Genomic DNA, 25,363 nt, shown 5'->3' with positions numbered 1-25,363 from the left:
AAGAAGGCCGTGTCAGCATGCAGGGCCATATGACCACAGCGCCACGTCACGTCACGCTGCAACCGCTGGTAACCGCTGTTATGTACTTTTGAACCACTGACGAGCTATCTGCAAAATCAGAGGCAATTAAAGGAAGCCATTGCATTGTGGCTGCGGCCACAGACATCCCAATGGCAGCAGTCGACCGAGCAACGCAGCATGAGTATCTCCTGATCTATGGATTGGACACGCACCAATGAAGCATCTAAATGTTGCACTAGATTTCCCTAGTTGCACGAGCTCTCCAAGCTACGGCAAAAAGAACGATATTCCAATTTCATTGCCAACAACAACGTCTGCCCCAGGTCGAAAAGGTCAACAGGCGTCTGCAGCCCCATAGCGCTCTTTCCTGAAGTGAAGAAGCTGTTGGGAAATGTCACATGCATCATGATAGTCTTGCTTGGACTGAAGAAACAATAGGCAGATATGACCACAATATCACAAGTTCTTATTGACATTTAAGTCATCATCATCTACTCCGGTTCTCTCTTGCTAAGGGACTTTCTGCTGGCATCTTTCCTTTCAGTCGAATAATCTGGTGCCTTGACGAGAGTATGTGAGGGCTATCGTCGGCTTCTCGATCGCTACAAGTTGTATAGTACGAGCAAGAGCGAAAAGGACAAAAAATGGCACACGAACACGACGACGATACTTGTTCGTGGATCGCTTTTTTGGCCGCTGAGTCGCAACGATTTGACGAGTACGAAATTTATGCCACGTAGACGATTCGAAAAGCTCATTGCATATAAGATTTGCTTCACAAAGACAGAAGAACTTCAAACTACCAGGGGCGAAGTTGGGCCGACCGGGACACGTCCAGAGCACGCCCTGGGGAAACGCTGAGTTGACAAAATAATGACTCTTGGACAAAATCATGGTTGGAAAGACTCGACATTTCATCAGGTTGACTGATGCAACAAGTAGATACAGTTAGAAGCAGACGGATGCCAGAACTAATGCAACCCATCTCCCACGCTATGCTTACACGTACTGTTACACGCGTAGAATCATGTCATATGATTATGCCTCCTTCCTCATCGCTCAAAACAAAAACTTTCTGCCCAGCGGTGCTGGACCATTTTGATACAACTTCAGAGATCTCTCAGCGTCGATATGCAGATCACCTCAATGAACAATCTCTTTAGCGGTAAGGGTTCTGATTGTTGGCCTGCGGTGCAAAGCTGAATCCGAATCCTGGGACTGCTGGTGGCGTGGCCACGGCGACTGGTTCCGGCCTAGCAATGGCACCGTAGTCGATGGCTGGCGGTCCGCCAGATACGCCACTGTATCCTCCTCCATATTGGTTGTCTCGATCGTTGTGTTGATGGTGTTTTCTGCCGTGGCGCCCACGGCCGTGACCGCCTTCCTTGTGATGCTTAGGCTGCGGGTTGTGGTCAGGCCCAACGCGCTTGCTCATAGCCTGTATATGTGTCAGTAGGATCTCGACAGAGTTAGACATTGAAGCACTGCTTACCTTGCTGCTGACTCCAGCACCAATCTCGATATCAGGCTCTTCCAGCACCATTCCTCCCTCCAACGGCTTGCCTCCTGTGCCACCATACTCGGCAGTAAGTAGCCACTTGTGGTCGGCATCAGTCAACTTGTGGATTGGAATGATGCTCTCGCCACGCTGGTAGTCACAGCATTCGCGTGGACCAAAACCAACACCCCACTTGGTCTGACGCGCAACATTCATGACTTCCCGATCATTTCGATTCTGCAAGTCTTCCATACCTTGCTTGGCGACCAATGCATATGCACGTGTGGTCATCTTGACAAAGGCGTGGCGCTTGTCGCGGTTGGCAATGCATGTTTGCACGCGGCCGAAACGCTCAAAAACTTCCTGAATCTCTTGTTGAGTACCATTTGCACCCCCAACGAACAAGGTACGTGATAGCACCTTGATGTTGTCTGGCGGCAAGGATGGGTCGTATTGGATGTTCTTGGGCTGCATTGGTCGTCCATTTGCGGTTCCCGGGCTGTTGCGGATGGGAGATCGTTGTCTGTACCGCCCACGGCCCCCTCCATTGCGCCCGCCGTCGTTCTGCTTTGCGGCATTTGCATCGTATGTACCGTAAACCGGGCTGCCTCTGCCGCCACGGCCTCGCTCTGGACTCCGACTACGGCCTCTAGCATTACCATAGTCGCCTTGTGCACCGTAAGAGGGAACTGCTGGCGCATATTGCTGCTCGAAGGCTTCAAGAACCGGACCCCATTTCTCGGGAGGAATTCCTTCTTTCTGCAGATCCTGCAACAGCTGGAGCGCAGGAACAAGCTTTTCACGGTCATTCAATATATTCTCTGGCAGCAGTCCGCGAAGTGGCGCCAGTGGATCGGCCGGCGGAGGTGCTTGTTGAGGAGGGGGCGCAATAGAGTACGATTGTGGAACAGATGGAGGCTGCGGTGGATATTGCTGTGGGTAGGCCTGGAAGTGTTGTGGCGGAGGTGGCGCGTACACTGGGGTGCCCATGGGAGGTGCAGATGGCGGTGCAGAAAATCCATAGGGAGGGAACTGGGGCATCTGCTGCTGGAATGCCTGAGGTGGCGGCAATCCCTGCTGGCCAAGGAGAGCGGCGATGTTCGGCGGGATTTGTGCAGTCGGAGGTGGTGGTGCGGGCGCGTTGTACGCTTGTTGCTGCGACTGCGGTTGCATTTGCGGTGGCTGCTGCTGGTGCTGGTGCTGATTCTGCTGCTGTTGTTGCGGCGGAGGTGGTGCTGCAGGTGCTGCAGCTGCAGCTTTGGACAACGCGGCCAGGATGTCATTGATATCTGCCTGAGGCGTTTGCTGCGCAGGAGCCGGCGGAGCGGGCGGTTGTGGCTGCCGACGAGGATCTGCAGTAGATGGCACGGATGATGGTGGTGCACCATTGGCTGGGCCTGATCGATTTCTTCCTGGCATAAGTCCTCGATCGAACAAGTGTTGCGGAGGATATCCAACGGGCGTGAGGCACGGTCTAGTAGGACGTGGAGCCATGAATTTCTCACCTGACGACTGTTGAGTAGCAGCCGAGTGTGTTGCAATAGCATTACGTCCGGCTTCCTCGCGACTGGAGTCACTGCTAAGCTTAGACTTGAAGTCTTGCAACAGCTTGATGGGAAAGGTGTTGCCACGTTCCCAAATGGCGACCATATTCTCAAGCTTTGGCTTCTGATCCACGGGCAAATCCTTTGTGATATCGTCGAACAGTGCTGGCATCAGCTCCGTCACGCGCTTCACGGCTGCAGGATAGGTGCCTGGCTCTCCGCGACCCTCAAACTGCAGTTCCTGTCCAGCGGCTTTGGCTTTCTCGATCCATTGTCGGACGACGCTATCAATGACATAGAGGGCACCAAGCTTATGAGTGGGTGGTGCTTTTTTCAACGCGCGATAAAATGACTGCACAATGGAAGACTCCGACTGTTCACGATGTCAGCTGTTTTCTGATTGCAAATGGGCCGGATGGAATTTTTGATGGCCGACTTGTTCGAGTTGATGAGCGCTAATGGCTGCTTACCTGGATGTTGCTGACGCTGAGTGCTGTGATTGTCTGGATCTTGTTTTTGCTTGCTCCAGGTGCCTTCAGCTGGTTCAAAGACGCAAGGAGGTTGTCAAGATCATTTACAGTCGACTGCGCCATGGTGTGATTGGCGGCCTAGTCTACGCTCTTTGGCGGACGATCTGACACGAGCTACGCTCTACAGCTTCCTCACCCAGCCTACAGGCTATTGATGTCGATGGCGGTCAGCAAGATAGTTCTGCACGAGCTACTGCGCTTCGATTATCCGTCACAGACGTGATGCCAAGTTCAGCACGTGGTCGGGTTATGTTGCGGTCGCGAAGGCCCTGTGTCTACACCGACTTCTCCTTACTCGCCCACGGTGGATGAGAGATGCGCCTACGCCTTTTGCTTGGTGTTATGATCCTGTTCGCAGCTATTGTATATCCTGATCGGATTATGCAGTGATAAGATGTCGTCTTTGTTCCTATGAAAACAGGGTGTCCGGCGGAAGGGCGTAGATGTGAGGCGCTTGTGCGAGCGCAATCGTTGCGAGCTCGAGGCGAATGACCTAGATTGTGTTGATGCAGAGAGCAGAGAATGGAAGTCGCTGGATGTTCTGCAACGCGCACGGAAGTTTCGCACAAGAAATTGCCGGGAAGGGAGCGGCGAATCGGCACGTGAAGTGAAGCGTCCCGCGGTTTTCACGGTGCACGCACTGATGAGTGAATCCGGGTGTTGTTGCCGACTGTTGCGAAGACGAGGAGGAAACGGTTCTGTGCGAGGAAGGCGGAGGTTATGAAGGACATGGCAGGAAATTCACGGGATCGGCTCGCTCCGAAAACTCAGATGCGAAACATTGTCAAACACACATGCAAGCAAGAAGGCGACAGCATGATCGGGCAAGAAACGCTGATTTGGGAGCGTCAGCCTTCAAATGCAAATTGTTCCACGTGCAACACCATCGGACGCGGTGAATGGCAGCTTTGTCCGTCAGATTATCTGCGCGCAAGACTATGCATGAGCGAAGGATATCTGCGAGCACCTTTCGCGTAGAGTGAGGGAAACAAACTTTGGTCTCAGCAGTCCGATCACTTTTAAGAATACACGATGTATCCAGGTAATTGCATGCGTATAATGGCCTTCCCAGCTATGCGTGCAACCACGGTAGACTACTATGTAAAGTGATCAAAATGTTGAGGCTGTTCCCTTCCGATGCAGTCCGTAGAAGTGTGGGATCGGCCCATCTACCAAGCCCAGCGGACTTCCGAAGCATCAGCTTTTTTAGTCCGACGGCCTTTCAGCCTCCTCATCCATTGTCCGGTCTGCTGTTTGCTCTTATCCACACCGTCTCCCTTTCTATAGATCATCCTCCAAGATGGCCTCCACCAGCGTTTCTCGTCTGGCGCTCCGCAAAATGGCGACCCAGTCAAGCTGGGCTCGCTCTCCCGCTTACAATGCCGTGCGAACTTACGCGACACCAAGCAAGAGCGCAGTATGTTCACCTAAGCAATACCCATCGCTGTGGTGATCGCATATATCATATGCTAACGTATCGCGTCTTGCAGTCCCTCAAAGAGACCTTCGCCGCACAACTCCCCGAGAAGATCGAGCAGATCAAGAAGCTCCGCAAAGACTATGGCAACAAGGTTGTTGGAGAGGTGACACTTGACCAGGTCTACGGCGGCGCCCGTGGCATCAAGTCGCTCGTCTGGGAGGGTTCCGTCCTCGACTCTGAGGAGGGTATCCGCTTCCGTGGAAAGACAATTCCAGAGTGCCAGGAAGTTCTTCCAAAGGCTCCTGGTGGAAACGAGCCTTTGCCAGAGGGCCTCTTCTGGCTTCTGCTCACTGGCGAGGTCCCATCTGAGCAGCAGGTCCGCGACCTGTCTGCTGAGTGGGCTGCCCGATCCGATGTCCCATCGTTTGTCACTGAGCTCATCGACCGCTGCCCATCCGACCTTCACCCAATGGCTCAGTTCTCGCTGGCTGTCACTGCTCTCGAGCACGAATCCTCTTTCGCGAAGGCTTACGCCAAGGGAATCAAGAAGACCGAGTACTGGCAACACACTTTCGAGGACAGCATGGACTTGATCGCGAAGCTCCCAACCATTGCTGCACGCATCTACCGCAACGTCTACAAGGACGGCAAGGTCCCAGCTGTGCAGAAGGACAAGGACTACGGATACAACTTGGCCAACCAGCTCGGCTTCGCTGACAACGCCGACTTCGTTGAGCTCATGCGTCTCTACTTGACCATCCACTCCGACCACGAGGGTGGAAACGTGTCTGCCCACACCACTCACCTTGTTGGATCTGCCCTCTCATCGCCATACTTGTCGCTCGCTGCTGGCCTAAACGGTCTCGCTGGTCCACTCCACGGTCTCGCCAACCAGGAGGTGCTCAACTGGCTGCAGGAGATGAAGAAGTCTGTTGGCTCCGATCTCTCGGACGAGAACATTTCCAAGTACCTCTGGGACACCCTCAAGTCTGGCCGTGTTGTTCCAGGATATGGACACGCTGTGCTGCGCAAGACTGACCCACGTTACGTGTCTCAGCGCGAGTTTGCGCTCAAGCACCTGCCAGACGACCCAATGTTCAAGCTCGTCTCGCAAGTCTACAAGATTGCTCCAGGTGTCCTTACTGAGCACGGCAAGACCAAGAACCCATACCCCAACGTTGATGCCCACTCCGGTGTTCTCCTCCAGTACTACGGCTTGACCGAGCAGAACTTCTACACCGTGCTCTTCGGTGTCAGCAGAGCTATCGGTGTCCTTCCTCAGCTCATCATCGACCGTGCTGTTGGTGCACCAATTGAGCGACCAAAGTCTTTCAGCACTGAGCACTGGGCCAAGCTTGTCGGAGCTAAGCTCTGAATCGCATATAAACTACCTAGCCCACCTCGCAAGAATGCGCGTATTCAGCGCGCGCTCAGTCTTCTCGGAGGTGATGGAGGTGGACGAGAAACCAGAGCGACCGGTCACTAATCCGTGAATAGATCGAGGCGATGGAGGAGGAGTTCATCGCGTGTGTTAGTACTACGAGCTGTGGGCTGTTGGCCGCAAGCACTGTCAGATTAACGAATGCATCAGGGGAAACATGTTCAGCAGCGACTGGTGATGGCTAAATTTCTATGTATGAATACACAACCAAATAACGACAGCTGCGCAATGTGTGAGAACCAAACAAAAATTGTCCGAGTGCCATTGCTCGTTCTCGCGTTCGCTCTGACTTCATGTGAAGCACAAGCCGCCGACCAGGGACTCCGACAAAAAGTGTCAGAGCGCTCAAACTATCCGCGGACAGCCAATGGGGAGATCAGCAGCGTCGCATGAGCTCATTTTTGACTGTAGAGGAGCGGGTAAGGCAGGGAGCATCAGCCTCAGCAGCCTCACAACCGCAGCCGCAAATAGAGTTTCCGGACAATAGACGTGCATGGGGGCTCGGGGAAGGTTGAGATGCCCGAACAGCTGTTGTTGAGACGGAACACCAGCCCTCAGCCATTAATGTTTCCGCCGATAACGACGGCCACCTGGCGCGTCAGATAGCTATTGCTGTGTCTGTTGATTCTGTCATTTCCCATCCAAACTGTCTTCCTTGTATGCTTGTGTCTCGCGTTTGAGCAAAAAGTCTTGAAGTGTTGTGAGAGCCGAAGCGAATCCTCTCTCCACGCCCAGTCCGGTCCCCCAATCGAGCCATCCTCCTTCTCGGCACGAGGCTGCTGTCACAAGCTACACTCCCCGGAGAGAGACACCAGCACCCGCACCGCCCTCCGCTTCACTTCACGCTCCTCAGGCAAAGAAGCCACACTCTTGCCTTGGTCAGGCCAGAACAGCGAGCACTTCCACAACAGCATGTCTCAAGCCGCCACGACACCGCCAGGCGGGCAGAAGCTCGAAAAGAAGCCGGTCAAGTTCAGCAACTTGCTGCTGGGCTCCGGGCTGAACTTGTTCGAGGTGACAACGCTCGGGCAGCCTTTGGAGGTGATGAAGACCACCATGGCCGCCAACCGACAGGACGGCATGGCAGGGTCGGTCGCGAGGATCTGGGGTCGTGGTGGTTTCTTCGGCTGTACGTGTTGCACACGATAAGCTGGCAGGCGCATCTTCACTACTGACAATGGCACACAGTCTACCAAGGTCTGATCCCGTGGGCATGGATCGAAGCCTCCACGAAAGGAGCTGTGCTCCTCTTCGTGGCCTCCGAAGCCGAGTACTACGCAAAGACGCTCGGCGCGAGCAACTTCGTGGCTGGTATCTCTGGAGGCATGACGGGCGGTCTCGCGCAAGCGTACGCAACTATGGGTTTCTGCACTTGCATGAAGACGGTGGAGATGACAAAACACAAGGCCGCGGCCAGCGGTGTGAAGCCACCGGGAACCATGGAGACCTTCATGGCTATCTACAGAGCTGAGGGCATTCGTGGTATCAACAAGGGTGTCAATGCTGTGGCAGTTCGACAAGTCACCAACTGGGGCTCACGATTCGGTCTCAGCAGAGTTGCGTAAGTCGAGCTCTGGCAGATTGGATGAGATGATCAAGACAGAAACTGACATACCTGTGCTTAGTGAGAACGGTATCCGCAGCGTGACTGGCAAAACCGACACTTCACAGAAGCTTTCAGCGCCCGAACGTATTCTTGCATCTGCTCTCGGTGGTGGTCTCAGCGCTTGGAACCAGCCCATCGAGGTCATCCGTGTGGAAATGCAGTCAAAGAAGGAAGATCCAAACCGCCCGAAGAAGATGACAGTCGCCAACACTTTCAGATACATTTACGGCACTTCCGGTCTCAAGGGTCTGTACCGCGGTGTTGCGCCACGTATCGGTCTCGGTATCTGGCAAACCGTGTGCATGGTCGCCCTTGGTGACATTGCGAAGGAGATGGTTGAGAAAGCCACCGGTGAGGCAGTAACAGCCAAGCACTGATTGAGAACGTGAAATTCGACTTAAAGGCTGCAGAATTGGGCAACAAGCAAGTCAGCATGAGTGAGGAATTTTGTCATACAATTAAATGGTTGAAGAAGGCACACTTATAGAGGTGGCATGCAGAGGAGACGATTCGTGGACTCCAGCATGCAGCAATGTATTATGCGTACTCGCCGATTCTCTCCCCGTGACTCGGATGCCTTCCATTAAAATTATCAAGCTGATTGAGAACAGTCTTTTGCAAGCCAGACAAGTCAATGGCCTCCGCGAACCCTGAGGCAGCGGTAGAGGCACTCTACCCAAGCACACCGAGGTATCCCACTGCAATTACCAAGCAGACCAAGATTTGGTCCCGTACACCAGGACTCAGCGGAACTCATTGGAAGCAGAGCTCTGGCGTTCCAGCGCGTGTGCTCGATGTGTAGAAAGAGGCTGAATGCCACCCAGCCAAACCCCGCTAAGTCCGTTGCATTCGTCTGTTAAACCCGTGCAGACAAGCTACAAAGGAATCACCAGAAGTGACACTTTGGGATCAGAGAACGAAATCGAGCTCAGTGAGTATTTGCGAGTACGTCGAGGTACTCTCCGCAGACGCAATGGCTCCAACTTACCCATCATTCACCTCAACCTATCACCACGACCAATACCCAGCAATCGATCCCACCCAACCCGCTCTCGACTGCTCAGACAAAATCGTCATCATCACCGGTGGCGGTCGAGGCATAGGTCAAGCAATCGCAATAGGTTTCGCCCGCGCCCATGCCAAAGGCATAGTTCTCCTCGGCCGCACTCAAGCCTCACTGGAAGAATCCGCCAACAAAATCAAAACCATTTCGCCCTCAACCGACGTCCTTCTCACTGTAGCAGACATCCAACAACCCGATCAAGTCCAATCAGCCTTCAGCACCGCCATAGCGCACTTCAACACCGTCCCCGACATCCTAATAAACAACGCCGGAGCCCTCCTGGGCTCCGGAACCATCATCGACGTCGAAATCGAAGACATCTGGTCCAGTTTCGAAATCAACACTCGAGGAACCCTCATCGTCTCCCAAGCCTTCCTTCGTGCAAATCGATCTCAGACTCCAGACGCAAATCGCACAATCATCAACGTCTCCTCTGGTTCCGCTCATATACCATATGCGCCTGGGGCAGCAGCATATAGCTGTGCCAAAAACGCAGCAGCGCGGATAATGGAGTTCTTACATCATGAGAATCCAGAATGGAAAGTTTTTAATATTCAACCGGGAGTTGTGGCGACGGATATGGCGAAGCAGGCTGCGAGGAAGGCGCTTGATAGTCCTGAGCTTTCGGCGGGATTGGCGGTGTGGCTGGCTGTGAGTCCTGAGGCGAGGTGGTTTAATGGGAAGTTTGTGTGGGCGAATTGGGATGTTGGGGAGTTGTTGGAGCGGAAGGAGGAGATTGTGGAGAGGCATTTGTTGTCGTTTACGCTTAAGGGGTGGGCGGATGATGTTAGCACTGACAGTTTGATCGAGATTGCGAGGGGTGTGACGAGGAATGCTGAGCGAGAGTAGATGGTAGGAGCCAGGTGCCAGAGGGCACTCGTGTCTCTTATGACTCTGTGCAGTGATGCGAGAAAGTCAAAACTGTTGAGCAGAAATACCTGTCTCTTCTCAGAGAGTTGAGCTTTCGGCTGCTTACTTTGGGTTGGCAAAATCTGTCGAACTAGAATCTGTCGCACTCGTGGCCTCTGTCGCTCGACCTGCACAGTGAGCGAGACTTGCTCATCGACGATCGTCATCCGAGTACTTGTGGTTCCAGAAGCCACGAAGATGTTTCTTGCTCCCTTCCTCGTTGATCTGTACAGCATCAGCAAAAGAAATAAGACATCAGACACCATTGCACTCACCATCTCAATCTCCTTAGGCGTCAGCTTGAAGGTCATGGCACGGAGGTAGTCAGACAGTCGTTGCTCCTTCGACGAGGTCGTGATCGCGACAACGTCCTGGTCAATGCACCATCGGAGACAGACCTCGCCAGGGTTAACGGCGTACTTCTTCGACAGAGATGCCACAATGCCATCGACCGGACCACCAGCACCCTTTGTGACTGGGGTAAGTGGGCCGTACGCTGCGGTGGCGATGCCCTTTTGCTTGTGGTAGTTGAGCAAATCTGGGTGCTGAAGGTAGGCATGGAACTCAATCTGAACGGGTCAGTGGCATGGCCCTGATCATCTCGTCTCACTTGGACACACCTGATTGATTGCGGGAGGAATCGTGCAGTTCTCGAGAATGGCATCGAGGTGTTCAGGAAGGTAGTTGCTGACACCAATCGATTTGGCCAGACCCTGGTTCTTTACCTCCTCCATTTGCTTCCACTTGGCTTGTTGGTCCTCCTTTGACTCAGCGAAGAATGGAGCGTGGATCAGATACCTAGTATCTTGTTAGAACCATTTATGGCAAAGCAATGATATTGAACTCACAAGTCAACATAATCGACCTGCAGTTTCTTCAAGCTCGTCCTGATGGCCGATGGAATGTCTTGAATGTTCGTGATGACCTTGGTAGTGATGAATAGTTTATCACGAGACACTCCGCTCTCCTTGATCGCGGTGCCGAGCTCTGTCTCTGTTTTGTAGACTTCCGCTCCGTCGAGGTGGTAGTATCCTAACTTTATGGCGGTCTTGGTCGAGTCTATGCATGCCTGATCGAGCTTAGACTCGTCTCCAGTCTTGTACCAAGCAGTGCCCGTGCCATAGGCCAGCATGGGAATGCTATTGCCTGCGAGGAGTAAGTGTATGCTGATATGACGTGCTCAATGGACGTACCATCATTGAGTTTGAGGTTGGGGATTGGTGTGTGAATATTGGCCATGTTGGTGGATCGGCGCGAAAGTGTCAGTTGCTGTTGAGGCGGGGCGATAGTCGATCTGAGATGTCGAAGTCGAGCTGTACTTCTTGCGGTCATATGGGAAGGCGCGTGTGTTTCTTCAGTCAATCATGGAAGTTGCCCTGGCGCCGGACCGTGTGCAGGGTGCCCACATCCGCGTGTCGCGGGGCACATTGGCATTTGGCATACGGAGCTAGCGAATACCTGAGGCAGCTCTTGAACTTGCTGTTGGAAATCTTTACGAATGCAGTGCTGATTGACGCGGTTTGACGCAATTTCTTGTCGGTGGCGTTTACAAAGTCGACGCAGGAACAGGAGGACTTCGCTTCCGACCTTGACATGATTGTCTTTGGAGCTCGCGGGCCAAAGAATGTGTCTGAGTGCGGGCAGGTTGCCTTCAAAGGTTTCACGATTGATGCATCCGCTTCTTGACCACCAATAGGTGCCTTCACGCACGCCAGACACAGCGAGGCCAGTAGACGCCTTGTCGAGAATTATGCTTACCCTACTAGGAAGTCAATGGGTCAGATGCCGTTTGCTAGCACGCGGCTGTGTCGATCATCTCTTGTATTCTCCGCGCTCCCATGCTTCCCTTGGCGATATGTGTCGCCCAGTCCAATACAATTGTGTCCCGTCATATCTGCCCGAAACTGCTGCTGCTGCTGCCACGAGTAACTCAGATTAAGACGGAAATACATGTATGCCACGTACGCCATGACGATTCCATGATTCCATCTGCTTGTAGCGCTTGCTGGCTTTCCACCATTCGACAGTAGCTCACTGTAGCCATGTAGAGAAGTGTATGTATGCGGTACAGTGATGAAGATAACCTGATAACCTGTTGTTGCCGGACATGCCATTCTAGGACGGGGCGATGACGATGCTGGGGAGATTGCGGCGATGATCACGCCCAAGCTCAACGTCGTCGGTCCAGGAACAGGCCGCGTCCGCGACTGAGTGCCTCCACGGTTGCAAACCTGAAAGAAAGCTCTCACGACAGTTGCCAGCGTCTCGTGTGGTGTGCAGACCAAGCTTCATCAGCCATCTGTCCCGCGCTTGATCAGCAGAGCAGGCGCAAATCACAGCACCTCGATCCGCACCAAGCTGGAGCTGACTGCAGGCGCTTGCTTGCCGAGCCAGCCATCCTTGCTCCCTCGACGAACTCCAGCGCGCGCTGTGCTTTTCCGTCTGCCCTGAAAATTGTCTGCAGATACCCACGACGACGCGCGCCTGGACCAAAAAGAACGAGCAATAGACTCGTCGCCTCGCACTCCAGGTGCTGTATCGAGGTGCGCTCGCAATCCGCACGGTGAACTCGCACGGGAGCGCTGGCGCTGGCTCTTCGGAACTTCCGGCATCTTTCTCAGCAGCACCGCACTCTCCAGCATACCGCGCGTCAAGCGTGATCGCAGCTTGCGCTTTGCTTTTCACGGATGGCCTTGCAATAGAACGCTCTTCACGACTTGCTTCTTGGATACGACTCACATTGACGAAGGTGGAATTACGGACGTGGAGACGCGGTGCAGCATTCATCCTGTAACACGTTCTAAAAGTTTCTTTGGCCCATATGGACTACTTCAGCTCAGGATCTCGCCGTGGTGGCAATCCACCTAATCGATCAAGCGCCGGCACCCAACAACAAGGCGCCAGGCATGTGGCAGGAGCACCTTCGTTCGAGAGCCTCAGAGCTCCTTCGAACATCCGCATCCGAAGACTGCCATCTTATGGCTCGCGGCCGACTTCTCAGATACGAGAGCACACAGGATCCCGGCCGACCTCGATACAGGAGGGAGATGAAGTCGAGGATGATACCGTCGCTGGTCGACGCCGCAGTTTCTCAGCACCACAGCGACCGCCGAGCAATATCCTCTCGGACGCGGCGGAATTATCGAGACAGAGGACCATGGACCCAGGTCACCACATGTCAACCATTAGAGAGGATCAGCAGGCGACTGGATCTAGTTTTCGAACCGCAACTCGCACCGATGGCATTCGCGAGGTAGATTCTGTTCCCACTACGCCCGGCATAAATGTCAGAGACATGGCCACTCGCTCGCCCACGCCCGACAGACTGAACCCTGGTACCGCAACTGCTATGCGCAGTGCTGGAAACGCAGCGCAGAGGTCGCGTGGCGTCGGATTGAGTCGATTTCGTAGTAATACTTCACTCGCATTCGGTGCTGACCAGCCCACCTCGCACTATCCAGAAGAGGAGTACGAAGCTGATGTTATTGACCTGCTCGACCTCGTCGATCCTGAGATTCGCACACTGGGCACATTAACAAATCTGCAAAATTCTCTGTTCGTTCCCGATCTCGGTGGTCTTGTTAATCGTCGGCCTACATACGAGCTATCGAGAAGGCCAACTGCCGACATTGAAGCAATAGCTCGTTCTCGAGCAGGGACACGAACATCTCGCACGGGACCGCCAAAGATCCCACGGAAACCAGTACCCGAAAGGCCCTCGCAGACAGGCACGGACGAGATAGAACTTCAGGACGGGCTCACCCGCAAAATGTCGATATCCTCCCAGCTCAGCGACTCACATTATGCCGTACTTCCTCACGGTGTCCATCTCGATGGCTGGGATGAAGAAGACGTTGCCGAACTTAATGACCACGTGCGACATCTCTTGCATTCCAAACGAGAAGGATTCAAACGCTCCATGCGAGGTTTCCGCCAATACGTCAGCAAGCCGCTGGGGCTCTTTGTCACAGTGTACGCAGTATTGGTGACTCTCTTTGGTACGGCTTGGGTGTTCGCCTTGATCGGTTGGATCTATGTTGGCGGTCGACAGGAATACATCATCAATGTCATCGATTTGGTCCTGGTCGCATTATTCGCCCTTATGGGAGATGGACTTGCACCTTTTCGAGCAGTTGATACCTATCACATGTGCTTCATCGCACACTATCACCATCTCACCTGGAAACTGCGCAAGAAACAAGGACTACCAGGCTTGATCGATCGAAACGACCTTCCGGACAGGAGACAAAGCGCGACAGATGTGGACGATATCATCGACAAGGAGGAGATGGCAGAATACTCTGTGCTGACTCCACAACAACAAAAGCGCCTGGCATACCATCAAGCAAAGTTCAACAAAAGTCACACCTTTTACAAACCCCACGAAACGGCAACCCATCACGCTTTCCCACTCCGACACATGGTCGCAGCCGTGGTCCTCCTCGACTGCCACAGTCTCCTACAAGTCGCACTCGGTACATGTACCTGGTCAATAGACTACCGTGTCCGCCCGGAAGCACTCACAGCCACAATCCTCTCTTTCTCCCTCGCCTGCAACATTACAGCTGGCATCGTCATCAGTATCGGCGATCATAAGACGCGAAAGAAAGATGTGCTGGAGCGCATGTTCCGACAAGGTCTCACGGAGGAGGCACTGAGGAAAATGGCCAAGAATCATGCTCGCGGTGAAATGGGTCTCAGCGTGGATCAGAACCAAGTTCAAGATGGGAAAATCAAGGATGCTGTGGAGGCTACGGACCCCAAGACGAATGGAAATGGAAATGGAAATGCAAGCCCGAAATGATGAAGCCACATGGTTTGTTGTATAGAGCATTTTGCAGCATAGCGCCTTTTTAATTCATGGATACAGGTTTTTGAGATGCAATACAGCCCAGAACGTGTACATTCTCTGCGTCACAGCCATGGTTTTAGACATTGAGAGACTGAATGAAAACAGAGAGAACGCTGAGGCTTCATGATGTTCTTGACCGCCGAAGCAGTCTACTGTCGTGATGGCGTATCTGCATAACTTCCGGATCTCTGCCTCCCATGCACGGGCAGGCAATCCGCATGGTCATCCACTATAATACAAGTCCTTCGTTTCGCCGTGTCTGGCACATCTGTGCTCTCGACCACACCAGCGAATCTGTGCGATCAAATCATGAGATGCAAAGCGGCAGTTCCCTACACTGCCGCAGCCTCGAAGCCACCCCGTCCACGCCCTCTGTAGCCACCGCGGTGTTCAAACCCACCGCGTGCAGCGTCAAATCCTCCACGACCACGTCCACGGCCTCCGAAACCTCCACGGCCTCGGCCTCGACCACGTCCGCGGAAGCCACCATCGATGCTTCCTTGGCCGAACGTGTCCATGTTCTTGGAGCGCTCCTCGCGTCGCAGTGCGCGACCATCAACAAACTCGCCATTCTGCTGTTGTGAGGTACGATCCTTTAGATCGCTGCTGATGTTGTCAAAGAACGACGACTTCTTGTCATATCCCTTTTCCTTCGGTGGGATGACCACATCGTCATCCGTGTGTCCATTTGTGGCAGTTGAAAGCGGGTCGGCAACGTCGCCATTGGTAGGGCTGGTGATTGGGCTACCAGATGCGATAGCTTCTTTGACCAGCTCTTGCTTGTTGAACTTTGCGTTGGCGCTCTCAAAGTCAAAGTCTTCTTTCGGGACGTCAACCGTCTTCGGCTGGCTTTCGCGCCGACCGCCTCGAGCGCCACCGCGACCTCTTCCTCGGCCCCGTGTTTGGCCATCCGATACCCTCATCTGGTTCACCTTTTGCGATAGATTGTCTACAGCTCCTGTATGCTGATTCACCGCACCAAGCTTGGCCATCGCTGCAGCGACTGCGGCCGTAGCAGCTTCTGTGGCGGTTGTCGCGGACTGTGATGGACCGGACTGTGCAGCTGTTGCAGCGGGCGCAGAGGCCTGAGGAACAGGAGGGGCTGCTCGTGGTTTGGCGGTAGCGGGACTCGAGGCAGGAAGGGGAAGAGCAACACGATTGCCGGCCTTGGACGCAGGCTTGGGCAGGGCAGGCACGGGAGCTTGCGCCTGTGCTTTCGCTGCCTCAGGTGGGGCAGTGGCAGCAGCGGCAGTGGGTTTCGACTCGACTGGCGGTGGTGGGCCGCTCGTGGCCGAAGGCACCGGCGTGGTGGACATCTCAGCTGGTTTGTTTTGTGGGGGCTGCGCAGACGGAGCTTGAGGAGCTTGCGAAGGAGCTGGCTGAGGAGTGTTCTGCTTGCTTCCAATGGGCGCTTGCTGCTGTTGCTGTTGATTAGGTGTCTGCTGTGGTGGACGCTGCTGGTTCATGCCCGGTGGGCCAATAGGTTGCTGGTGTGGAAATTGCCCAGGAGGTCCGAAGCCTTGACCGGGCGGACCATAGAACTGCCCAGGAGGACCATATCCAGGTGGGGGAGGCCCACCAAAGTTCATGCCGTAGCCGGGCACAGCACCAGGCTGTCCCGGAAATCCATGCGCTCCGCCTGGCGCATTGAATCGTGGAGGCTGCTGGAATTGCCCGGGCGGCGGTCCAGGGTAGCCAAACTGCTGTGGAGGGCCTGGGTATGGAGGAGGGCCACGGAACTGCCCGGGCTGCTGCTGCTGAGGTTGTTGTTGGTGTTGTGCTTGAGGAGGCTGTGGTTGTGATTCGGAGGACTAGCAAGCCAATTAGCATGCCTCCTCGCGAAGTGGCTCGAGTATGCTGCGCGAAGAGGAGTTTGCGAGTTTTGATCAGAAGGAAGGCAACGGAGATATCCACACGTTTTTTGCGCTCTCGGTGGTGTTTTTTTTTATCCAAAATGCTTCATCATGTATTGTGTCAGAGGTGAGGGGGAGGTGGGTGGCACGTACTCCAAGAATGGCGGGATCATTGGGCATCTGCGGCGGCTGCGGAGGACGGTTCTCCTTGGGCGGAGCGAGGATGGTCAGGTCCTTGACATCGCTGCCGCGGAAGACGATGCCTTCGTAGACGGCTTCCGAGCCGGGTATCTCGAGCGCGGGATCGCCCTTGCGGCCTTCAGTGCCATGGCATTCGACGTCCTGCAGCGAGACGGTGGCCGTCTCACTGTCGATGGACTTGAGGGTGCCGACGTATCTGCCAGCTGTTAGTCGGCAGGCTTTTGCAGCGCGTGCGTCGCGCGCGGGCGGGCAACTGACTTGATGTCGGATTTGGATATGAGGGAGATGCGCGAGCCGATGTACTCGGACATGGCGGGCGAGTGCAGAGGAGAAAAGGAAAAGAAGTGGAATAATTCGGAGGTGCGCCGAGGTGGAAGCGGTGGTTGTTGATGGAGCAAGCAGCAGAAGCTGTCTCGTGGCTGGAGAAGGTCGAAGCGGCTGCTGCAGGCTTGGCATTCGTGCATTGCAGCTGGGCAGCATTGGGCCCCTGCCAGCCAGCAGACTGCACATGCACCTGCGCCTGCACACACAAAATCACTTACACCATGGCGGCGGAGACAAACAGTGTCGACAACACCGCTTTGTATCGGCAGTTGGACGAGTACGACTGGGCCAGCGATCCCGAGTTTCAAGGAGGACTGTCGGCCATCTTAGGTTCGGTACAGGATCCGCAGCAAGTCGAGCATCTCACCTTGCGAGCGAAATGCTACTACTACGCACGCAAAGCAGGCACGCCGGTCGACTTTGACGGCTATAAGAGTTGGGTCGAAGCACGAGGAGGCAGTGCAGCCGTCAATGGTAGCAGCGGACAAGGACATGTCCAGCAGCAAGCCCCACCAGCAAACGATGGCGGCATGGGCGATGCTCCCAAACCTGCGAGCTTTGCTGAGATCTGTGATATGATTGCGGAGGGCAAGCCGATTCCAGGCATCAAGGACATCCCAGATACGATCCTCGAAGGTCAGGCATCAGAAACACAGGCCGCACGGCGTAAGAAGCCGTGGGAGAAAGACTCCAATGTAGACGAACAGCCGAGCTGGATGACCTGATCTCAGACTACTCAAGCTCTGTCTGCATTTCAGATCGCTTCGATGTCCTTCGATCGCATGTCCAGCTATCGCGTCACAACACTCCTTCCAGTACCACGCCCGAAGAGCTGCGGCGTTTACACCCAAAGCTATCGCCAAAGGGATATCGTGACTCCGGGAACACAGAGCGTTCCTTACACGTTAGCATGTCCACACATGTGCCTAGGAGAAGACTGCCTTTCGCTTGCCACTGGCCTAGGTCATCAATATGATCATCCTATGTGCTGCGAAGCCGCTCAACTCGTCTTTATCACGCTTTTTGACGATGGTGCTACATCACGCGCATTTCCAGTCTGTCGATCTACAGCACTATCATCGAGCTGCCGCAGATCATACAAGCAAAAGCGGCCCGATGTTCCGTCATGCGATGAGAGATGCAAAGCGGTCTCAAAGGCCACCACTGTGTGCTGCGTGTTCCATCAGGGTACTACGCATATTCGGACCTTCCTCCTTCACGTTGAGCGAATGTTTGCGTCGTTCATCCCAACGAAGCTCTCTACGGCGCAGCTGTGGCAGAGGTATGCTAATGGGCGCAATTTTCCTGTGATTGGGACTATTGGGCGTTTGCTCATTGGCAGGATCGCGCTGCGTACAGCGTGATATTCGATCTTCAATCCTCAGAGCGACATGATCGTCGCATATCAAAGACAGCATGACATCTTTTCCCTATGCTGCCTTTTTGAAGTAAGCGCATTCCACGAGTGCGGCCGCACACGATGGAAGGTCTGTCACAGGGTTCACGAGACGGCACGTAGAAGTGTAGGATGGCCGGACTTCCGAACAACATACACCCAGTCAATCGAGCGAATCAAAGTACCGCAAGCTCGACTTCAGCGCCATTGTCTGGTGCTTCAAATCATGAGCGCCTCAAATCTTGGCGCCATTGATGTTGCGGAGCACTCCACACATTTAGCCGTTTGCGGCCACATGTCTTACTACTGTGTACCATGGCTCATGCGCCCACATGCATCGCGAATATGCTCCGACTGACGATTTCGCGTGGCGAAGATCGGTGTTCCAAGACAACGTGTCTCAGCCTGACACTTCAATGACTGGCTGGTTTGTGTAGATCGCACAGTCTGCATACATCACCACAAAGGGCCCTGAATCCTACACTATCCACTCCACATTCAGTTCCTCGGCTTGGCCGTTACTACACGTGAGCCTTCGCTTGCTGGAACTGATCCGGTAGTGGGATCATTGTCCTTCAGCTAGCTTGAATTGTCAGCCAACATGCTTATGGATGTGGCGCCTCAATTTGAAGTCATACTCCCGAGCGAGACTCGACGTCTGAAACGTCTCTCATCATTGCCATCAGGGTTCGATGCGACGCCCAAGGTAGTTGCTCCGTTCAGGATTGGTCAGAGGCTGCAGTATGTTCGACGGAAAACGTCAACGGACAAAGCTGTGGGATTCGGACATGTGAGCACTACGACGCATCGAGTCCGGTATGCGTAGATCTTGACGCTGGTCACGGCGAAGGCTCTGGTTGCCACTGCTTCGCGATGGCTAGATCTTTAGCCACTGACGGGATGAGTCCCTCGTGCCTCAGGTATAGTGGAAGCATTCGAGTGACCGACAAGCAGATGGAGGGCATATAAATGTCTGAAATCATTCCCTCGATCGGACTATCATCAACAACAACTCACATCTCAACAATATCATCTGAGTCGTTCTGCATCTAGGTGTCATCGAAACTACTATCAACGAACATGCACTTCATCTACCCACTGGCGGCGCTGGCAGCAACAGCCCTGGCCATCCCCTCTCAACTCGTCGAGAAGAATGGCGTCAAAGCTATCACTGGCGAACCCCTTCTCATCACTCCCTCTGGCCAACAGGAGCCGCATGAGAAGCGCCAAAGTGCCACTCTCCAGCAAAGAGCTCTCCTCCACCACAACATCCACCGCAGGAACCACTCAGCCCCAGACCTCACCTGGAACGTTGACCTAGCCAAATACGCAAAAGAACTCGCTTTACGCTGCAACTTCCAACACAACACCTCCATCGGTGGAGGCGGCTACGGCCAAAACCTTGCCGTCGGCCTCAAAGAAGCCAACATCACATCTTCCATCACGGACCTCTGGTACGGAGGCGAATTCAACGCTTATAACCCGAAGTGGTACAATACCTCCGAGCCGGACATGTCGAAGTTTGGATCCTTTGGACACTTTACGCAGGTCGTCTGGAAGGGCAGTACCTCGCTTGGCTGCTATGTTGCGGATTGTAGTAAGACGGGAGTTGTTGGCACGGGCAGCAGCAGAATCCCGCCTTATTTGACTGTTTGTAATTACAAAGCGCCTGGCAACTACATTGGTCGATTTAAGGACAATGTCGGGAAGCCTCTGGGGGGACCGGTTGCGAAGTGGAATACAGGGTTGTAGGCTGCCAGGGCGTGGGAGAATGATAGGCGAATGCTGAGGGTGATGTAATTTTCAATCATTTATAAACCCCGTTAGGGTCATTCGTTACAGCAATATTGATTCTCTCTACACTCATCTTCCGTCGACTGAATCCCCCGACGCTTGCGCTGCTGCCCCTCAGAGAAATCTGCGGCCAGAGCTATCATAGCAGCGGGTCAAATTAATGAGTTCTGCATACTCAGCTGCGAGAGGCTTCACAACGTTCATGCTACTACGCCGAACTCCTTTCTTTTGGGTCGACCAGCTATCGTGCAAGGCCTAGAACTGCTACAGAGATTGACGGTGTGCATGGAAAAAAAAAAGATTCGAACGATCTTTAACGTTCGCGCTTCGATCCTCGAGGATCGCAGTTGCAGCATGCAGCCGTGAGGCACAGCAGTCAGTGTGGTATGCGGCAATGGACCAATGAAACTCAGAACGACCGTCGATTGTTCCTTGAACCAGCTTAGTGTTTGTAGTCATGTTCTCCCCGCAGCGTAACATTGCCAACGTCCTTCGTAATACCATTATTGTACATGAAGTATCTTATATCATCCGAGTGATTGTCTGTATGACATACTACTATCCTTCTTCACTCAGATCAGTCTCGTGCATTGTCACAGCGCCATGGATGAAGCAATTCCACTGGAAGCAAATCAGGTGCTTGTCAGTCTGAGCGAGACGACCGATGCACTCGATCACATTGCTTCCATATCATTCGTTGGAGCGTGCGGCATCGTAGAAGAGGTCGGCCACGATCTTACTGGGACACTCGAGAAAGGGCATACTGTGATGATGCTTATTCCTGCCGAGCAAACAAAGAGAAGCAAGATTCCACTCGACGAGACTATACTATGCATCAAGCCTCCCGAGCTGGCTCCAAAGCAGGCGGCTACAATTGCCGCGTCTTACATCTTGGCTCACGATGCTGCCCAAGCCTACGAACACGCTCTCCGAAGGAGCACGTCCGTCATAAACAGTGGCTCCTCCGTCCCTGGGGTCTCGATCCTCGTGACTGGCGGCGAGACTACGACCAGTGCCATTCTCTGCTTGCTCCTCAAAGCAGCTCATCCGTATGCACAAATTTTCGTGATGGTTGATCTCACCGAACACGATGATCTGGTCAAACGTGTAGGGCAATATGTCCTGAGTTTCAGGGCGCACTATGCCATCGATGCAAATGCAACGGACACGGTGCAACACGTGGAAGCAGGCCTCGAGGGGTATACTGGCAGAAAGAAGTTTGACGGGCTCATCGATGTTACGGGTTTTGCCCAAAAAGTTCCGGACGTAATGAGTATTCTTGAGGAGGAGCATGTGTTTGTGGATGCAACAGCAGTCTCTATCGGAGATCCGAAGGAGATTATGGATTCTCTGCGGAGCTTCATTGATAGCAATGCATCGTGCTTGATAGAGCTTTGATTTATGCGTTGGAGGAATGTGATCGGCTGTGCGCAGAAAACATACTGTTCTCAAGTTCCGATGTGGACTCTACATATATGACTTCTTCTGCGCCGTTGCCACGCCATATCTGCACACAAAGCGAGAATACAGCGACTTCGTGTTGTTGAACATGTTCTCAGAACAGATTTGACAGCGTAATGACCCTTGAATTGTTTTGCCAGTGCTTCATACTGCACGGTCCAGTGACCGACCGTTTGGGCGAATGCCAGCGTCCATGCCATGATCTTCTGTCAAGCAGATCGAAGCAGCTTCAATCTGCAAAGGGCTGTCGAAATATCTCTTCTCTCAAGTGGTCATTCTCCGAAGAATCTTCGTCCCGCCAGAGCTTATGGCATTGCCCATCCAGTATGCAAGTGTTGCGCGCACACGGGGGTCTCCAAGGCTCTGAATATACCACATCGACTGGCTGAATCCCGTAAATCGGTCTGTTCGTCTCAACAAAGAGAACATTGGGATCTCGTCGAACAAACTCGTCCAGTGTCTGCCTGTCTATAGTCGCCTGGTAACCGAAGGAATATTTGGCGAATTGGGCCGAGTGTGATAAGTTGCGACCGATGGTGTGAAAGTGCTCGTCTAAAGAATATCCATCCTGGAACATGATCACGTACTCGTCCGGCCACTTGTCTCGAACGTTCAGTCCATAGAGAGGCGCGAGGATGTCGTTGGGCGGGGCCGATGGCAACGAGGCCACAACACATATAAGAAGTGTGAGAATCAGAACCAGAAACATTGAGTAGTTTGGGGCCATTATGGGCGACTGGACCGCTGTCGAGAATTTCAGGTGCGATATCGAGTAGGTGGTTGATGCGTCCAGACATGCAAGGTGGCATCCTGCGTTTGCCAAGGTGTCATGAGTGCATGAATTGCTGCCTGTTGGAGCCACACTTTTTGCTGTGCCTCCCATCTGCATCTTGCCCTCTTCAATCTTCAAAACCAGAACACTGACGTACTCCTGATTCCACACCCTTCGGCACCTTCTTGTTCTTGTGCAATCTCAACTCACCACCGCTCTTCAAATTCGCGATCGAAATGTTCGGCTTTGCAAGTCGAGAATTCTAGCACACAGTCGACCAACCGCTCATCCAGCAAAAGGCTGTTCTTTGAGCAATCGTTCGCCAACGGCTCGCCAAAACTATGCAGCAGTTCGTGGCTAAGTCGCCTCGGTCCCTTTTCGCCATCCTTTCGATTATCCTTGGGGCCTTTCTCCTTCTCGCCAGCTCGCAACGGCCACGATTGACTCTCTGGTGGCGCAAAGCGAGGTACAGCTCGGCAATATCCCCATATTCGTATGAAGCGCCAACGTATAATTGCGACTCGCCATACGTAGTGGAGGGGTCTTACTTCGTATTCTTGCACAAGGGCTGCACACTGGAACGGCATAAACGAACCACCGGTATGACGTTCGAACCGAAGATTATCTTTGAAAGCCCAGAGAATTATAGATTTGGGCCTTTGTATTGCGTGCGAGACCTAGGAGACGCCGACTTGCAGAAGATTCGAGGTGATATCGCGGTGGACTTGGTGGAATGCGATCGCCGTATACCGGATGATCCAATTAAAGGTGTTGTTACGGACGTCTATCCAGACGTGATCGTTCCTTATGAGGAAGGGCTGTAGACCACTATGGCGCAAGTCAGCTACGCAAGTCTAAGGTGTTGGGATGATCATGCAACCATATCAGTACAAGCCAACAAGAAAGGGCAGGGACCTGCAAGATAGAGTTGGGTAGCTTCAATTGCTGGTCACAATAGACCACGAGTGCATATGAAGGATGAAGCTAGTGTCGTCTGACGTATGATACGTCTTGCCTGCTGCCTGATCACATTCATTAGATCCAGCCGAACTCTAAAGTACTGCACACCTTGTCTATGTGCCTGCAGACACGTGTATCTCCAAGGCCATCGACCAGCAGCTCACCGAGGCTTTGCAAGACCTGTTAGCATCGATGGCCGACACAATCCCGGGCGTCAATTCTGGAGACGGTGAGGACTGGGTCATGTTACCTCCCAAAGAAGAAATCCAGGACCCCGAGGGTCGCGAATTTACAGGTCCATCGCGAAGCACTTACATCAAGTTTCAATTGCAATTCAGCTTCGGTGCAGCCTCTTGCAGAGAACACCAAATGAGGATGAACGCAAATATCGAGGAGACAAAGCTGAATAAATCGGTCAACCCACAGGACCAGTCTCTGCTCTTCTGTCTACCAGCAGAGCTCAGGCTCAATATCTATGAGCACCTGCTTAGCATTCCCACTTCGAGGGGTGCCGTCAAGATTGTGCCTCCCCCGTGGCATGGAAAGGCTCCAGCAACTTTGGCAATTCTTCTGACTTGACGACGAGCACTCGCTGAAGCCGAAGAAATATTCTATGCTGTCAATCGCTTCTCGATCGAGTCACCGACGAGCTTCCTAGATTCTCTGGGTGCACGGCGCCTGTCTGCCATTACGAAACTTGAGTTAGTAGTGGGACAGCCTGCATCGATGTTGATAGGGCTGAAACAGCTGCATTGTCTTCCAAATCTAAGATCGCTCCATGTGCGGCGAACAATTGGTCTGAGATATCAGAATGTCTCGGCTTGGGCAGTCATGGCTCCTCAGTTGATCGCCGAGATCTGGAAGATGAAGACTTTGAGCGACATCCAACTTGGGTCGCCAGGAACAATTTCTCTTGAGGAGTCTGGTAGCACTCACATAAACAGGCTGAGCGCGATCGATCAAAAGCTCTGCAGTGCTGCTCCCAATAGAGGCTAGTGCGGAAACATTGCAAATTGGCCCATGTGCGACTGGAGAGGGGCATCGTGTTCTCGAGAACAAGCTCGGGCGGAGGAGGCTGTCGGTCCAACGGGAACCAGTACCGTGTGCTGGCAATGCTGGATATGCTGGGCAGAATCGGCGTCTAACATGGTATGGATGCTGTGCGAGCCAGAGGCCTGGCCGTGCGCCTGGAAATCAAGCACAGCCAGTTGCCGGTGGTGTTGCATCACCCAGGGCATTTGTCTTGAGCCCGAAGAAGGAATACGAGATCGCTCCCATAGAAACTTTTCTCGGGTCTTCTCTTCAGTCTTTCAAAGCGAGGGACGTCTTAGCCACTGCACAGTCTGCTTCGTTGGATTACGTGCCTGCAGCACTGCAGAACCATTGTGCCCGATCCCGCATGCCATATACAAAACGGCCCAAAGTCGCCGTTAGAAAGTACTTCTGCTTCAGACAGTTCTCTACCATGAGGAAATGACCACGATCTGACTGCCCCTAGTGAAAGTAGTTGCGAGGGACCAGCTCCGGATGGCAGATGTGAGGCACCCTCTACTGTCTGACTCGGTGCAGAGCTGTATGGGACACTGCCTGGTGTGCTATCTTCTGCCGATGACTCCGAAGCAACAAGTCGATTCCAGCTGTCATGATCTCAAGCAGTCCTCCGAGCTCCGCATCCTTGAGAAGTTTCGTGGCCGTTCCTTGCAGAAATTGTTGCAGTT

General features: G+C 53.5%; 12 protein-coding genes across 12 annotated transcripts; 8 read left to right on the top strand and 4 right to left on the bottom strand.

Moving 5' to 3' along the window:
- Window positions 1-1,180: 1,180 nt before the first annotated feature.
- On the bottom strand, window positions 1,181-3,656 carry RHO25_004384 (uncharacterized protein; the record flags this gene model as incomplete). Its single annotated transcript, XM_023595304.2, has 3 exons — window positions 1,181-1,459; window positions 1,514-3,436; window positions 3,534-3,656. 3 exons carry the CDS (start codon window positions 3,654-3,656, stop codon window positions 1,181-1,183), a joined length of 2,325 nt encoding a protein of 774 aa, XP_023456584.1.
- Window positions 3,657-4,893: 1,237 nt separating this feature from the next.
- RHO25_004383 (uncharacterized protein) lies at window positions 4,894-6,388 on the top strand (the record flags this gene model as incomplete). The annotated part of the gene is made up of 2 exons (XM_023595303.2): window positions 4,894-5,010; window positions 5,084-6,388. The coding sequence occupies 2 exons, from the start codon at window positions 4,894-4,896 to the stop codon at window positions 6,386-6,388; spliced, it is 1,422 nt and encodes a 473-aa protein (XP_023456583.1).
- Window positions 6,389-7,366: 978 nt separating this feature from the next.
- YHM2 (Mitochondrial DNA replication protein yhm2) lies at window positions 7,367-8,437 on the top strand (the record flags this gene model as incomplete). The annotated part of the gene is made up of 3 exons (XM_023595302.2): window positions 7,367-7,583; window positions 7,643-8,015; window positions 8,080-8,437. The coding sequence occupies 3 exons, from the start codon at window positions 7,367-7,369 to the stop codon at window positions 8,435-8,437; spliced, it is 948 nt and encodes a 315-aa protein (XP_023456586.1).
- Window positions 8,438-9,033: 596 nt separating this feature from the next.
- Window positions 9,034-9,972, top strand: RHO25_004381 (uncharacterized protein; the record flags this gene model as incomplete). The annotated part of the gene is made up of 1 exon (XM_023595301.2): window positions 9,034-9,972. The coding sequence occupies one exon, from the start codon at window positions 9,034-9,036 to the stop codon at window positions 9,970-9,972; it is 939 nt and encodes a 312-aa protein (XP_023457395.1).
- A 210-nt stretch (window positions 9,973-10,182) lies between these two features.
- On the bottom strand, window positions 10,183-11,271 carry RHO25_004380 (uncharacterized protein; the record flags this gene model as incomplete). Its single annotated transcript, XM_023595300.2, has 5 exons — window positions 10,183-10,257; window positions 10,308-10,601; window positions 10,653-10,830; window positions 10,881-11,178; window positions 11,226-11,271. 5 exons carry the CDS (start codon window positions 11,269-11,271, stop codon window positions 10,183-10,185), a joined length of 891 nt encoding a protein of 296 aa, XP_023457399.2.
- Window positions 11,272-12,853: 1,582 nt separating this feature from the next.
- On the top strand, window positions 12,854-14,836 carry RHO25_004379 (uncharacterized protein; the record flags this gene model as incomplete). The annotated part of the gene is made up of 1 exon (XM_023595299.2): window positions 12,854-14,836. The coding sequence occupies one exon, from the start codon at window positions 12,854-12,856 to the stop codon at window positions 14,834-14,836; it is 1,983 nt and encodes a 660-aa protein (XP_023457398.1).
- A 380-nt stretch (window positions 14,837-15,216) lies between these two features.
- RHO25_004378 (uncharacterized protein) lies at window positions 15,217-17,249 on the bottom strand (the record flags this gene model as incomplete). Its single annotated transcript, XM_065602556.1, has 3 exons — window positions 15,217-16,695; window positions 16,891-17,134; window positions 17,197-17,249. 3 exons carry the CDS (start codon window positions 17,247-17,249, stop codon window positions 15,217-15,219), a joined length of 1,776 nt encoding a protein of 591 aa, XP_065458628.1.
- Window positions 17,250-17,483: 234 nt separating this feature from the next.
- On the top strand, window positions 17,484-17,987 carry RHO25_004377 (uncharacterized protein; the record flags this gene model as incomplete). The annotated part of the gene is made up of 1 exon (XM_065602555.1): window positions 17,484-17,987. One exon carries the CDS (start codon window positions 17,484-17,486, stop codon window positions 17,985-17,987), a length of 504 nt encoding a protein of 167 aa, XP_065458627.1.
- Window positions 17,988-19,738: 1,751 nt separating this feature from the next.
- RHO25_004376 (uncharacterized protein) lies at window positions 19,739-20,410 on the top strand (the record flags this gene model as incomplete). The annotated part of the gene is made up of 1 exon (XM_023595296.2): window positions 19,739-20,410. One exon carries the CDS (start codon window positions 19,739-19,741, stop codon window positions 20,408-20,410), a length of 672 nt encoding a protein of 223 aa, XP_023457835.1.
- A 645-nt stretch (window positions 20,411-21,055) lies between these two features.
- On the top strand, window positions 21,056-21,850 carry RHO25_004375 (uncharacterized protein; the record flags this gene model as incomplete). Its single annotated transcript, XM_065602554.1, has 1 exon — window positions 21,056-21,850. The coding sequence occupies one exon, from the start codon at window positions 21,056-21,058 to the stop codon at window positions 21,848-21,850; it is 795 nt and encodes a 264-aa protein (XP_065458626.1).
- A 292-nt stretch (window positions 21,851-22,142) lies between these two features.
- On the bottom strand, window positions 22,143-22,640 carry RHO25_004374 (uncharacterized protein; the record flags this gene model as incomplete). The annotated part of the gene is made up of 1 exon (XM_023595295.1): window positions 22,143-22,640. One exon carries the CDS (start codon window positions 22,638-22,640, stop codon window positions 22,143-22,145), a length of 498 nt encoding a protein of 165 aa, XP_023457402.1.
- Window positions 22,641-23,837: 1,197 nt separating this feature from the next.
- Window positions 23,838-24,224, top strand: RHO25_004373 (uncharacterized protein; the record flags this gene model as incomplete). Its single annotated transcript, XM_065602553.1, has 1 exon — window positions 23,838-24,224. The coding sequence occupies one exon, from the start codon at window positions 23,838-23,840 to the stop codon at window positions 24,222-24,224; it is 387 nt and encodes a 128-aa protein (XP_065458625.1).
- Window positions 24,225-25,363: the final 1,139 nt, after the last annotated feature.

Source organism: Cercospora beticola, chromosome 3 (assembly GCF_033473495.1).
Source record: "Cercospora beticola chromosome 3, complete sequence".
Classification (NCBI taxonomy): Eukaryota; Fungi; Ascomycota; class Dothideomycetes; order Mycosphaerellales; family Mycosphaerellaceae; genus Cercospora; species Cercospora beticola.
The sequence above is the reverse complement of the archived record's forward strand: the minus strand, read 5'-3'. Positions and strand labels throughout refer to the sequence as shown.